General features: G+C 51.1%; 1 protein-coding gene across 4 annotated transcripts in view; it reads right to left on the bottom strand.

Annotated features, from left to right (window-relative positions):
* Positions 1-411: 411 nt before the first annotated feature.
* The window catches only part of ASCC1 (activating signal cointegrator 1 complex subunit 1), a 27,451-nt gene continuing 12,698 nt past the window's right edge, over positions 412-15,164 (bottom strand). For all 4 annotated transcript variants that reach the window (XM_042817714.1, XM_042817717.1, XM_042817715.1 and 1 more), the window contains 4 exons: positions 14,005-14,124; positions 10,829-10,956; positions 9,490-9,569; positions 412-754 (listed from right to left, as the gene is read on the bottom strand). In XM_042817714.1, the coding sequence (XP_042673648.1) occupies positions 638-754; positions 9,490-9,569; positions 10,829-10,956; positions 14,005-14,124 (445 nt within the window). In that variant the 3' untranslated portion in view covers positions 412-637. The remainder of the gene's footprint in view (positions 755-9,489; positions 9,570-10,828; positions 10,957-14,004; positions 14,125-15,164) is intronic.

Raw genomic sequence — 15,164 nt, 5'->3', positions numbered from 1 at the left:
TCCCCTACCGCAGCCCCACCGCCCCTCGGGCCGGCCCCAGCTCCGCTCCCGGCGGCCCCGCCGTGCCCCGTACCGCGCGCCGGCTCTGCGGGAAAGGCACGCTTTCGTTTGCGGTAGCAATAAGGACGCGTGCAGGGAGCTTGTAAGCGGGAGGGGGAACCGACGCTGTGCGTGGGCAGAGCGACAGCACGAGGGGGAACGGCTGTAAACTGAAAGATCGGAGATTTAGCTTAGGTGACAGGAGGAAATTCTTCACACAGAGGGCGGCGAGGTACTGGCACTGCTGCCCAGAGCTGTGGGTGTCCCATCCCTGGAGGTGCACAGTGCCACGGATGGGCAGTGGAGCTGCCTGGGGGGACAGCCCTGCCTATGCCGTGAGCTTAAGCACAGGAGCCATCAGTGAAACAAGAGACAAATGCTTGCCCGTAAACAAAACTCCTTTATTTGTAGGCCGACACCAGGCAGGCACACTGCTGGAGCTGAGCTCTCACTGTGGCCGAATAGGGCAGAGGAATCGCACACCCCCCCACAAGCCCCAGGCTCCCCCCTGCAGTACAGCCATGCTACAAGGCATAAGCTGCCCCTGAGCCACGCGCAGCCACTACTCTCCATCACTTGTGCAGCAACCGTCCCCTGGTCAGTGCAGTAGCAGCCGCCCTGCTGTGCCATAGTACCCAGAGGCATCCGAGGAGTAGCGCTGGGAGAGCAGCACCGCGTCCAGCTGCGCCTCGCCAAAGGAGAAGTTCTCAAAGAGCTGCATGAGAGGAGAAAAAGCCATTCAGGAACGACAACAGCAGCTCAGCCTGCAGCTGCTCCTGTTGCAGGGCCGCGTGCCGCTTGCCAAGCCTGTTTCCCCATCCCAGCACAGCTATGGCATGCACTCTCAGGAGAGGGTGTTTGCTTCTGGCCCAGGCCGCAGGGCTTATGGTTAATAAGGCTTGGTCTGAACCGGGGTCAGCAGGCACCATCCCAGCACTGACCCCACTCTGCTCAACAATCCTTCCTTCATTTGGCAAGGGACTGGCAGCGGGCTCATGCATGTGAGCCGTGCTGGGGCCAGAGGCAGGCCTCAGCCCATTCATCCCATCCATGAAGCCAGCCAAAAGATGACATCAGGTTCTCACAGGGAAGCTCGGTGACACTGCTGGGAACGCAGTGCCTCTGAGAGCAATGTGCTGCTCCTGCTCCATTCCAGGAGGACGCAGAAAACGCACTCATGAATTAAAAGCACTGCTCCGCAGAGCCATTTCCTCCATCATCGCCTCCCTGCACCTCATGGTCAAAACCAACAGCTGGCCTGGAAGAAGCACCCCACACCTCTCCATTGCCCATCACTTCCCCAGAGCCCTGCTGGAACAAGGTTGTCCCAGGGGGGCTTCTCCTAGAGGGGCAGAGAAGGGGAAGACGAATGACTGCCAACACACAAACTCCATTTGATGCAATTAAAGATGAATACAATTAAAGATTAATTATGTTTCCAAAAGGCTGGGTAGGTCTTAAATGCCTCATAAGATGTTGGGGAAGTGGATGGTCTCCTTTTCTTCTTGTTTGGGCAGAGCGGAATGGGAAGGTGCCCCTCAAGCAGCCAGCAAGGCAGCCCCCACTGGATGGGGGAGGCCATGGGAGAGCCCCAGAAGGCAGCAGCTGGGGCAAGGCTGCTCCATCTGCACGCTGCTAGAAGTGAAGCAAGGCCTTTGTACTGAAGCACTTGGTATTCCCACGGCCTTTTTTAAGCACTACTACCTCCTGCGAGTCTGAGTGCGTGTGTTTCCCATGGAGAACACTGCTAGGACTATTGATTTTTGGTAATGCAGCTGTACTTTCTGAGAGCAAATGCACTACAAGATTTAAAGGACAGCCACAGCCCTACTTTTTTCCTGCTCTCCTTTCAAGCCAGCTCCTACTGATGCTCCTCTGCGCTTGTAGGCAACTGGATACCATGCACAAGTATCAGAGTCACGGCACCACACAGCCCAGAGCCACCACGGGCAATTGAGAAAGAGCCCTCCTCCAAGGGCTCTGCGCCTCTGCGACAAGCAAACATCCCACAGTCATCCTGGGGGCTTGGGAGAGGCTTCAGAGGGCTCAGCCTCCACATCTATTTATCCTGGGGAGAAGCCAAGCAAGAGCTGAGAAAGATATTTATATCTCCCACCACAGAAATGCTCTGCTTGTGGGGAGGCCAATGAAATGGAAGAGCACTTTGTGTTTTTCCTTTTCTTCTGGAAAAGGAGAACCCTGGAGGTTGGTGCAGTTCTCCTTCCCAGAGGGCCACAGAGGGGAGGAGGTGTGGATTCGTAGGGAGCAGATGCAGGTCACTCGCAGGGCTGCCACAAGCCGTGGCATCTGGCTGGAGCAGGAAGCCAGGCTCAGCAGCAACAAGGCAATGCCCTAAATCCAAACACGCCAACGGATTTACATCCTCACTGCCTGAGGAATAAATAAGGGGGTGGATGGGGGATTTCTTAATACTATAAATGAAAACAAGCCCGATGGAGGAAAAGCTCAATTTGCAGAGCTGACCCCGCACACACCGTGCCACCTCCTAATGCCCCTTGAGGGAATAGCATCACTCAACTAAGTACCCTCTGCCTTCCCAAATCAAATTAGACCTCAACAAGGAGAGCACACTGCTAACATTTAACCTCGAGTCCTGCACCTCAGCGCGAAGCCACTGGAAATGTGCTGAGCCTGCACAGCAGGAAAATACTTGTACATCAAACAGTGAACAACAGGCAAACACGCTCCTCCAAACATCAGTCCCCAACCACAGCAATCCAGCAGAGTCAGAGTGGCACATTAACAGGAGGGCTATTTCTGCACGTTTTCCCCCTTTGCCTCAGCTTGTGAAGCAGATACGACCAAAACACTGGGGAAATAAATGCAAAGGATTCCTGGAAGAAGTATGCATTTGGGCATTTGTCAAGCAGCTCTCCTGGAGCGCAGCGGCACCTTTGTGTGCAAACTCAGAAACAGCAGCAATAAATCATGGCGCTGCCCCGCGCTGGGACGGCTGCGGCACGCTTCGGCTCCGCTGCCAGAGAGCAGAGCTGCCAATGTGAGCTCGTGCCTTCACGTCACCTGTCATGGGTTCAACAAGAGTGAGAAGCATTAACGGCAGCGGGAGGACAGAAGGAACCCAGGTGATGGGAGGAAGGCCAAGGTACTTGAAACTTCCTCCATGTAATCCCTGGCTTGTGCTCGCGCTGCCTGGCCTGGGTTCTGCGCTGCCGTCAGGGTTATTGATTGCTGTAAAGCTTTACGTTGTCTCCAGCAGCCAGCCAAAAATGACCCATCCAGAATTGATAACGAGCCCGTGCTGCCCTGCTGAGAGCTCAGAAACACCGAGGGAGTGAAAATTCACCACAATGCCAACGCCTTACAATTAAAAACTCCCAGCAAAGAGCAGCATTAGCACAGAAGAAGATGCAGAGGTGCACACACACACCTGCTCTGTGGGGAGAAGTTGGCTTTGCTGGAGCTCCAGGCTGGGAAGCAGTGCCCCAGGGCAGGGGCACAATGGCTCAGCAGTACAAAACTGCCCGCAGTGAATCAGCCCGGCAGGCGAGCGATGTGTGCACTGTTGTCTGCCTGAGGCCCGCTGGCAGGAAGAGTCAGGTGCCCTGCTCTCCTTGGCTGGGTTAGAAATGTGAAAGACCAGGTGAAGTCATCCACTCCAGCAAACCCTCTGCCTGCCGGAGCCCCTCCTCAGTCACAGCTGCTTCCTGCTCACAGACACAACCCAGTGCTGGGAAACTGCTGGTAGATCAGGGACCTGCAGGGTCAGCATGTCTGGTTTCGTGCACTTCTGCTAAGAGCTCTGCCGGCCAACCTAACAGCCTCCATCTCCAGAAGCTGCCCTGGAGCTCCTCCCTCTTCACCCCAAGAAATGGAGCAAACCCTTCCAGCAGAGGCGCTCCAAGTCCCCCAGACAAACCTGAACCAAATCCTCTGCGGGCTCACAGAGGATGAAACCTAACTGGGCAAGCTGTCAAGATCTGGGAAGCTTGTTCAATTAATGGATTTTTTCCTCTTCTATTTTCACTTTCAAAATATGTTTTCTGAGACACTTTGGTGCCAAGAAAGAAACATCTGATTCCTGTGTTATTCACTGCGGACACCACTATGCCAATGACTATCTGCCAGGGGTTTAATTGCACTTGGAGGCTCACCAGCAGCAACACAAGACAAACACCAGAAGCAGGTAGGCAGCGCCCATCCATAGCAGTGTGTCCACGAAGCGCCCACCTCCTGCTGACACTGGTCAGGGCTCCCTTCCTGCAGCTCTTTACACTGTTTGGGCATCCAAAGCCTCTCTTCCCTTACAAAAAAGAAAGCATCCAGACTTCAGGAGGGAGGCAAGCCACTCACAGAAGACCTGGCAGCCTGTCTTGGGGGAGCGCAGCAGGCCTGTGCTGGAAGCAGAGCACTAACTCCCTTACCATTAGCATTCAGCCTGTCTCGTCCAGTCATTTATATTCTCTTGCTCTGCAGCAAAGCAACACAAGACCTGAAATTGCAGACAAGTGATTGGCACCCAGGGTTAGCGCGAGTCCTGTGCAAGACACGAGTCAGTGGTGACAAAGGAGAAGCCCTCCTGCTTAAATCACCCATTCTGCCCCTTGGACAGCAGTCACACATAAACCAGTTCTACCTGGAAAAGTACCACTCATGTCAGAGCGAGCGATGCACAAAATGCAGGGCGTTCTTGACATGCATGACAGGCGATTTCTTATATTTTTATTTTGCTGAGCCAGAATAAATGCCACCTAAATGCCATGGAGCTTTTGGTACATAAGCAAATGCCATTTTATGGGTGTTTTGCATCTATCTTACATGGTGATCATAAAGCAACAAGCTCAGAAAGGGCCAAGGGAGGTCATGGCCTCACTGTCCTCTACATCCCTGAGGCAGGAGGAGCTCATTGCTGGTTCTGTCTGCACAGGAAACAGGGAAGGAGGGTACATGCACACTTGCCTTCTTCCCAGTAGAGCTATCTGGGGCCACATCCAGTCTTTGTTCAGCAGAGACTGCCTGGTTTGTCCTGCATGAGCAGAACCCAGAGATGCTTCTGTCACACTGCAAAGCTTTTGCTTTAGCACAGGGTTTTGGGTCGTTTCCCCTCCTTGCTGCAAAACCATGAAAATTCATGCATTTGAGGAAAGCAAGCCCTAGTTGCTATGGTGAAAGGCATTCTGCAAACTAAGAAACAAACACAAGTGGGACATTTGGAGGTTACTGCATCCTCACACATCTTTCTGACAAGAATAAAACACCCCAGCAAATTAAAGGCTCTGCTAACTTCCAATGTGAGGGATTCACGGTACAACTGGTTTAAGGAATTAACGATCAACCCCTGCATCTCTCCAAAGCAGCCTCACCCCCATGGCACCCAGCACTCCCCATTAAAAACAGCTGCTGCAGGTGCTGTAGGACCTGGGCTTTGGCTTTGCTGCAGTGATGCCAAGAGGCTTGCAAAACACCTGGGAACACCGGGACAAGGACCTGTCAATGTGACCTCCCAGATCTGTTCACAGTCACTGAGAGGAGGAGCCTGGACACAGAGCAAGCCCATTAAATCAGGCAGACCGGGAGATTAGCCAGCAGAAGGGCCAGGGTGCCTCTGTGATGAGCTCCCCACTTTCACTCATCAATGTGCTCTTTCTTTTCTGGCACTAAACACAGCCCACACGTAGAAAGACGTTTTCACAGTGACCCAACTACATCTCCTTTTCCTCCCAGAATCATGCATACATTGGCTGCCCGTCTCTCCCTCGATAGCAGCACAATCAGAACTGAAGGCAGAGATCTCCCCTCTGCAGAGCACACACTTGCTCCAGTTCTCAGAGCTGTGCTGGGTACATACTCTCATCTCACCACGGAGGACCACCAGATCATTTTTTCTGCACCCTAGGAAGACTTGATCACGCCTAACGTGGGTCTTCCGATTTAAAAACTACAATGGGAAAGAGTCCATCCCTCTAACTCCCCAAGGAAAGCTGCAGAGATGCAGTCTAGGTGCCAGAGGCTGCAGAACATATGCAGCACTCGTCAGTCCACAGGAGAACTGGCAGCAGTGACTGTGCAGAGGCAGATGTTCTCTGCTTAACAGCTTGCTGGGCTTAGGGTATTTTCAGGGTACAGGGAGGACTTCAAGGCCATGATTTTGCTTTCATGTGGTGCTGCATCAAACGTCTTAAACTGAACTGCTGCAATACCACAGCTGCTGCACTACTCCTGTCCAGCAAGACAGAAGTAGCAACAGAGGACACCACCAGGTCTGCGTGCAACCCACCAGCACCGGTCTGTCACTGAATAAAAACACCAAGTGACAGAGGACACGGCCCCATAATTTAATGCCCTTAAATTCTGGAGCCAGGTTGGGTCACGCCTTGTCTGTCCCAGCAGCACGTGCCTCTATACTGATGGACCCAGCTCCAGGCCTGGCACATCAGCTCAGTGCCTGCCGAAGCTTTGCTCCACAGCACCTGCAGAGCTGCTCTCTCAGTCTGTAATCTCGTAAGCCATTAAGGCAGGGTTCACTCCTTTCCTTGCTCAAAACGTGCTCACCTTTTGTCCACACACAGCACAGGCCACCCTTTTATATCCCAAACCTCAAGATACAATCCTTCAGTTCTAACACTGTGTGAGCTCAGATGGCACTCTTCCCACCGCAAGCCTTTTTGAAGGATCCTGGAACATTGTGGCTGTATCTTCACGTTCCTTTGCATTTCTATTTATTCACCACAGCCTTAGCATTTTCACAGGGGAAAATAAATAAATGACCAAGTAAATAATAAATAAAAGCCTGAAGGCAGCCAAGCCCTGGCTCCGGAGATGCACGCAGCTGCCCCGGCTGCCTCAGTGCCAGCACTGCGCCAGCTGCGACGCCGGGCACACAGCCACCCTGCAGGGCAGGGGGGAAGAGGAGGAGGCAGCACAAAGGGGCTGCCAAGCTGGCATCTCCCCGCTGTGCCCAGCCTGACCTTACTCACGTGGGAGATGCTGGAGCAGGATTGCGGTCTGTGACTTGGACGTGTGAGGAGCTGGCACACCACCTCCCTGGAAGCAATACGTACTGCTCTGTATGAAGTGCTTCATAAAGCAGCCCTGTTCCTTGGGACTCAGCTAGACAAGAACAAAGCCAAAGCGTCTCGCACCTTCATGGGAGGCACAAATCACTCACACGCTTCCCCTGGGCTTTCTGCACCAAGCAAATCAAGGAACCTTTTGCACAAATATTCTTCAAGACAGAGGGAATTTAAACTCCTCAATGTAACTCATCCTACAGGATCTATTTTCTGAGCAGTGTGGGAAGGCACCGGCCTGCACAACGATTTATTAGCACAAACAGGAGTGTGTGTTTAACTCTGTGGAATGGGGAGAACAAAGGATTATTCAATAAAATTCTGATGAGTTCTGCCAAAAGCAAAATACCAGCTGGAGCCCGGGGTAGCGCAGGCAGCCTATCGGCAAACACTGCTGCCATCTGCATGCAGACATCAGCTGCAGCCCCGGAGAGTGGCAGAACTGGGCCATCCTCACCTCGTTGTGCACCATTACCTGCAGGTCCCGCCCTCTGCTAAGCCAAGCCCGTGCCTGGCAGTGCCACAGCCACAGCTGAGCAAGGAGGCGGCCCAGCATGACGACTTGACACGGCGCTCACCGATGCCCTTCGTTTAGATCCTGCTGCAGGAGCTAACAGCCGCTTCGCGAGAGGGCAACCTCGCTGAGCAGCAGATAAATAATGTATATAAAAGAGGACGTGGTGCAGTTCTGCAAGGTCATGCTGGAGCACACTGGCGGCCGGCTGGGGCCGGGCTCCTCGGGTAAGAAGCCTGCAGCTATTTATGACTCATGTAATTAATTAATGCCAACGGGTGCTCTGCTGCAGGCACGTGGGAGACCAAAGGGAAATATGAAGCGAGTAGGTTAGGAAATGTAGTGGAGGTGGGGGAGAAGGATGACATTTCTTGCAGGAAGGCACGCTTTGAAGTAATCATCAACAGTCCAAACAGCCAGCAGCTCTATGGGCTACATCCGTACAGAATCAATTAGGGGTTTTAAAAGTGCCTCAGCTCTGATTTCAGAGAGCAGCCAAATAAAAATGGCATTTGAGGCAGGGCCGGGGCATTTCTAAGAGCTGTGCACCACGAGACCCACGGCCCCACAGTGCAACCCACAAGTGTTGCAAAAATCAAGTGAGCAGCGTAATGCCTTTCAAACTATGCATGTTTTTGGATGAGGAACATTAACGAAGAAGGGCAGCTGAATTTTACGTCTCTCTGAAGTGTAAGGACATGATCAGCAAATGCAAAAAGGACTGATGGGCAAAGCGAAAAGCAGACGCTCCCTAAACGGAGTCCCTCCAGGCACTTGGGGCTGCTACCTGCCTTCTCCAGAGCCAGCTCAGGTGCTGGGGAGCTGAAAAAGGGGCCACATCCATCAGTGGCCCGTTCCGCCACGCAGCCCTGAGGTCTCACAGCAAGCGCTCCACACGTGGCAGTGCTGAGTCATGACACCGTGCTCGCACAGCCGGCGAGAGCTTAACCTAATTTTGTCCCTTTGTTTGTCCTCTGCGCAGAGCAGATCAATCAGCTCTGCTCTCTGTCTTCACATCCCATGCAGCCAGTACCTAATGCATTGCACAGCAGAAATGCAAACACAAAACAGACCTCTTCTGTCCCCTGATGCCCACAGTCCTTTCGAGCTGTCCATTTCGCATCCGATCTGCATCCTTGCTCACGTCTCTCTGCTGCCAATTTGTGACCAGAACATCTATCATTTCACGATGTGAATGCACGTATTCATGCGCTCTCCTGCCTCCCTCTTATCATAACAAATCAGCTCACACAATGAGGATTTAAATTGGCTTATAACCCAGCACTGATTCCCTTCTCCAGGCTTGTCTTTTCTCCCTGGACACTCACGGTGTGTGAGCAGCGCACATCAGCCCAGCGGTGCCACCTCTGCAGCCTGGGGAATCTCGCTTCCTGCCCTCCCATCAACACTAAATCTGACTCTGACCCCCACTAAACACTGGTTTTCTGGAGCAGAACCATGCAAACTAATAGCAGAGATTTAACAAACAAAAAGAGCATGTGAAGTGGCAGTTTTAGCGGCATAAAAACAAGCATGAGTGAGTGAAGCAAGAGCAACAAAGTCTGCCTTTCTGGTGGGCTGCAAACCAACAGGAGCCTAAGTCTCTAGGGTAAGATATGAGCAAAGTGAACGACAACACCAACACCCACTTAGCATTCGTGTGACGTATTCCTGATCTGAGCTCACCAGCTTTGAGAACACTTCTGTTAAATACTGTACTGCTCCCAACTAGGAGTGATCTAGATTGTTTATTTCATCAACAGATGCCCCCTGCTCTGGGAAATCCCATACGCCAAAGCCAAAGACAGTTTTAAAGAGGTGCTTCAACCTCTTCTGGATATCTAATATCAGCAGCTGGCTCCATTTCTCTAATTATTTCATACTGACCTTGAGGATGTTTCGCCCATTAAATGACTCCCTCTCCTTGAAGGATGATTTACCAGTCACTGTGTTGCTTCGCTCTTCAGCTGGAAAGAGAAAAGCCACCACCAGAACGAGCTTCAGATAGGAGAACTGTGTTCACCCCCCAATCCCCCCCTCCCCAAAGTCAGCTGCCAGCTGATAAACCATCCTCACACAGCTCTTCATGCAAAAACACTGCCACTTTGATCTTAAAGATATCCGTGCTGACTGTGCAGGGATCAGTGCTTCCACCAGGATTACCTGCAACACCTGGCGGAAAGACCCTGCACACAGCTGGTGTTGAGGTGATTCTGGAGGGCACCTGCTGTGGGGAGCATCCCTGCATACCATCTACATGTGTGTATGTGAGGCAAGGAAGCAGCCACCCACAGAGACATGGAGAACAGCGATCCAGGCCTTCAGTGAGTGCCAAATGTCTCCATCTCAGATGCATCTCCCCAGAGGATGTCTGAAGTTTTATATAATCCCTAAGTACATAATCTGCTCTTTCTAAGGGACCTTTGCCACACTCACTGAATACATTCAATATTTCTTCTACATCTCCAGCATTGACTATGAGTTCCCACTCACAACCAACAATGCTAATCAGATCCCGTATCGAACATAAAGTGATTTCTATGGCTGCCTGGGTAAAGCTCTCCTCATTGTCTCCGAATGCCTCACATGCCTGATAGAGCAGTTCAGCACACAGACTGGATGCTACTGCCAGCGGGCCCCCCCTCCAAAGGGCAAGATTCCTGTGAGTGCTGCTGGCCAAGAGTGGGTCTGAAATTGTGAGAAGAACCTTAGAAAGGACCCAGAAAGTACTCAAAGCACGTCTGCCTCCTCCAGCTCTGCTGGCTGCTTTTTCAGTTTTTCTTGGGTTTTATTTAGCAACATCCCCCATACAATCTTCAAGGCACTTATAAGATTAAAATAAGCACAAAAATAATTTAAAAAAAAAAAAAAGCAACCCAACACAAAAAGTGTGAAAGTCAACAGTTACTGACCAAAATACCTCCTGTTCAGTGGTATTGTGTTACATGGACATGAGGAAATGGATTCTAACTGAAAGAGGGGAGATTTAGACCGGATATAAAGAAAAAGTGTTTTACAATAAGGGTGGTGAGGCACCGGCACAGGCTGCCCAGAGAGGTTGCGTCCCTACAGACACCCAAGATCAGGCTGGAACAGGGCTCAGAGCTCTTGATGGAACTGTGGGTGGTCCTGTTCACTGCAGAACAGTTGGGCCAGACAGTCTTTCAGGGACCCTTCCAACTCTAGTGATTCAATGCATTTACCAGCAAATAACAAGAATACTCACCACCGCTTGGGTCTTTCCTGAATAGCGTGTTCATGACAGTAGCGTGCAGTTTCACCCTATCCCATTCCCTAAGCATCAAACCTGAGGCGACGAACCTCTCCACCAGCTGATCAGCTATCATCTGCAGCCTGGGAAGGCAAAAGGAGAAAGAACGGAGCAAAGTAAGCCGACAAGAAATTGCTGCACTGTCAGTGCTTCGCTCTTCTGCCAGGAAGGACAGCACGTGTGAAATGAGTTCTCCGCATTCACTCAGGAAAAGAGAGCAGGGGAAGCAAACAGAGCCATCAGAATTCAGTTATCCTGCAAAAAGTTCTGGCTGTTTTACAAGGCTTCCTCTGTCCTTCCTCCACTCACACGGCTTCTGCTGCACACAATCCACAAAGCGGGGTAGATTTAGCATAGCAAAGAGTTTGCTGCCAACGCCCAAACCTGCGTTCCCCGGGGCGTTCAGGTTCTTGGAACCCACGGGACCCACTCAGCGCAGGGCCCACAGCAGCCACAGGGCCCATAGCAGCAGGCTGGAGCTGAGAAAGGCTTGGCTGGCCCCAGGGCTTGGGGTGGCCACGCTCCAGCTGCCAGCTCCCACACCGCCTGCTTGCGCCTTGCCACCGGTGGGCTGCCGGCAGCCACGCGGCGATTTCTAGACTCTGCAACTTCCGACTGTCATGGTTTTCTGCTATTTTCTGGCTTTACACCAGTGATTTTTAAAATTAGCAATGACAAAGATTAAATGAATATCATTACGGACAATACTAAAACAAATTAAAAGAGAATAGCTTGAGTGAAAATGGGGCTTTATTGCATTATAAAGTTAATCAAGGAAATAAAACAAATTAGAATGAATTATAATGGAAATTATTTGCCGTGCGGGAGGCATCAGAGCATGATCTCTCTCTCATTCTGAGCCATTCTGTGTGCAGAAGGGCTTGCCATCCCCTAATGCTGTCTGCAGTTATGCAAGCTAAGTCGGGTAAATCAAATCTCCTGCTTTATGGCTTAAGCTGATCAAGATCATCCAAAGATCAGGAAGGAACTTCACCTCCAGCCACTCCAGGAGCCACACACAGCCAGCAGAACATCTCACAGGAGGCAGGAAAGCACACACCTCTTACATGGGCTGCAGCAGTCTGAGCCAGCACAGCACAGCACAGCGCAGCATGGCACAGCACACGGCTGCTGTGATCCTCCAGCATTGGCCTTACAGCTGAAAAACTGCTCCCAGCCTGCTTTGCTCATGTCTCTGAGCAAAAAGCAGCAGGTTTAAGCAGGCAAGAGAGACAAGTGCCAATTCATTCTGCTGGGAGAGATGCATCAATTCACAGGTGAGGGCAGGACCTGCCTGGATGAGGAAAAAACATTACAATCACACAGCCCTCTCTGAGCCTATTTCCAAGCAAAAGCAGCAGCGTTGCAAAACAGAAGCTTGGCAGCCTCCAGTTGACGTGCAAAGCACAAGGTTTGGGTTAGGCCCAAGCCTCAGCTAGGGACTTTCGTGAAGGATAGAGGGAGGCACTACCTCAGCAGCAAGCCCCTTTCTCAGGAAACATCTCTGTTTGCAATGGCAGGCAGATTGGAAGGTCTCATTTCTCTCCCCAGCCCAAGCAGCTCTGCCAGCCCATCCACATATTGTTCCAGCACAACGATTAAAAGGCTCCTCAGCAGAACAGGCAGCACTGGCACCCGAGGCAAGCTGCAGGATCAGTCCCCAGCCATCCAAGCAGTGCCCAGCCATGGGCAGACACTCCTGCACCATATTACGCTCCCACCTGTCTGGTCACAGACACGCACAGAAGCGCAAGCAGACTTGTGAGCGCCACACATAAGAGGTGATCTGGAGACTCAGAAGAAAAGGGGTCTACAGCTCAGTGAGCTGATACATAATGATTTCTACAGCACTGAATGAAGGGCACTTCGGTCATCCAGCATTTACCTCATATTTCTGAGTGCTCCCTCATTTCCTCCCCCTGGCTGATACAGACTGCCCCGGTTCTCCACCGTCCCCCTCTGCTTTATCTCACCTCTGTCAGGGTAGGACAGACTTCAAAGTGCAAGACTAGAGAATGGGAAAAGAAGATTTGGGTTCTTACCCAATCTCAGCAATTGTTACACTTCCATTTCCCCCAACCATTTTCTTATCTCACATCCGATCTCTTACTTCAACAGAGCAAACAAAGTGTTTTTCCCTGGGGCATTAAGCATGGGGCCCTAGGGGAAAGAAGATGCTAGAACACATCCCTCCCTCCTTGAACAGGTTCCTGCTGGCACCTTCCTCCTCCAGCTGTGCTGTTCACCCCCTGCAAGCTCCTGCTGTCCTCCAGCAAGGGGATCAGACAGCAGGGGCAGCACCGCTGGAAAAAGATCAAGCTAAAGAAGAGAAAGCCAACACTCAAGAAGAGAAGGCTAAAGTTCTCCTGGCTGCTCCTCTGCCTCCTTCCCAGCCATCTCACATGAGCAGTTCAGGAAGATGGTAGCTCTTGCATTTCCCCAGTCTTTGAGAAAGCACTTAGAGATTACGCTGCTGTTGGTGACGCACTTGTCAAAAATGAGATGGAGGAAAGCTGTCCAGCCACCACTGCATCCTGGACAGCACTGTGGCAGAGCCTTCAGCTGAAGCCACATCAGAGCATTGAACAGCACAAACGCACCAACCTGGCTTTGACACTTCACACCAGAGGTCAGAAGACAGGTGTTTCACACCCAGCGCGTGTTTCAGGCTACTCAGGGACACAAAAAACAACTCTGTGACCAAGCTGCATTTTTCTAAGGACTTTTTTGTGTAACTGGCTTTTAAGAATAATGAAATGTTGCAGAATAAAATCTAGATTCACCTGGTCCATCCATTGGAAACCAGGCAGCAGAGGCCAAGTTGTCCTTGTTTTAAGTCACCTGGGGAGCACCTCCTTGCCTATCTCATCACTGCCTGAGCCACAGCACCATTACTCACTCCAATAGACTGTTACAGAAACAAATGACATCCTTCAAAACAGCACCACAGACTGATTCAAAGACCAAACACATCACTGCCTTAACTGGTTTAGGAAGCAAGAATGACTTAAACTTCCCGACTGCCAGCCCATGGACCGCGAGCAGCACCTGCAGACTTTGGACAGCAGAGGTTTCTCCTGCTGCTGCTCAGCACTGCCTGCATTCTGGGGGCTGAAGGAGAAGGAACTCACTTGTCTGAGCCATCCTTCATGTGAACTTTGGCATAAAGGACATCCATCATGGCAGGGTCGTCGTTCATGTACTCCACCCCAGTCACCTCCACGCTCAGAGGCTTGCCTCCCGTAATTTGGCTAAAATGGAAGAAAAAGCAAAACGTCACACTTGCTTTAGAAATGCAGCATGTAGCATTCCTCCTGCCTAATTTCTAAAGCTCAAAAAGCTACAGTTGCTATTGTCTCATCATCTCAAAAAATGCCACAAAAACATTTAAATTTGAATTCATACTTCACTGTTTCAGACATACACTAAGTCAACTTGTCAGTACTCACAGGCCATCTCAAAGCAGAAATCTCTATTTACTTTTTACAAAAGCTGTCAGCAGTCAAATGGTGTAACTCCTCATTCCAGAGAAGCTGCTGCCTTCCCCACAAAGAGAGCGACTGTGACACAAAGCCTCCAGTTCATCGATTTTCACTGGCAAAAGCACTTGATGCAGAAGGCAGTTTTAAGTACATTTCAACATCCACTTACAAATGCTGGGAGTACATAGAACTGCTTTAAAAACCGTCACCAGCTACTCTGGCAGGAACGCGAAACCTAAAACGCGTGAGGATGTAATATGCACTCCCACACCCAGCAGCACACCGTGAAGCCTATCTGCTCCCAAGCACACCACCTCCTTGCTCTCCAGGAGCACATCACAGGAGGTGTGTGCTGCAGCAAGAGCTCCCAGGAGCAAGTGCCTCCGCCTCTATCAGCGCCGAGGTCTTGTGGGCAGTGCAGGGCAGGCAGAAGTAATGACCACAAGTTAAGTGGGAGTGTGACTTTGCTCTAACCTTGCTTGCTTTTGTGCAGCCTGCCTAAGAGGTTCCCAGTAAGACTTACCAGGTGGAACAGGGGAGTGCGATTCCCTCTCCCAGTATGATTACTGGGAGGAAAACAGCACAAGTAAGACTACAAACACTTGAGGCCACATACCCAAAAATTGTAAAAAGAGGGCACACTGACTTTCAGACAGTATTGCTTGCATTTAGTAAAAATAAATGAATGCTAATGAAGGTTCATATGGGTGGAAGGGAGCCTGAATTGATTTTAAAGGCCTATTTATTTGGCTATGGCAGGGGAAATACCTGTCAACACAGTCAAGTGTTGACTCCTCCTCCAAAGGCAG

Source organism: Centrocercus urophasianus, unplaced genomic scaffold (genome assembly GCF_019232065.1).
Source record: "Centrocercus urophasianus isolate 14NV4802_14NV808 unplaced genomic scaffold, USGS_Curo_1.0 seq_17, whole genome shotgun sequence".
In the NCBI taxonomy this organism is placed as follows: domain Eukaryota; kingdom Metazoa; phylum Chordata; class Aves; order Galliformes; family Phasianidae; genus Centrocercus; species Centrocercus urophasianus.
This window is presented reverse-complemented; position numbering and strand designations above follow the sequence as displayed.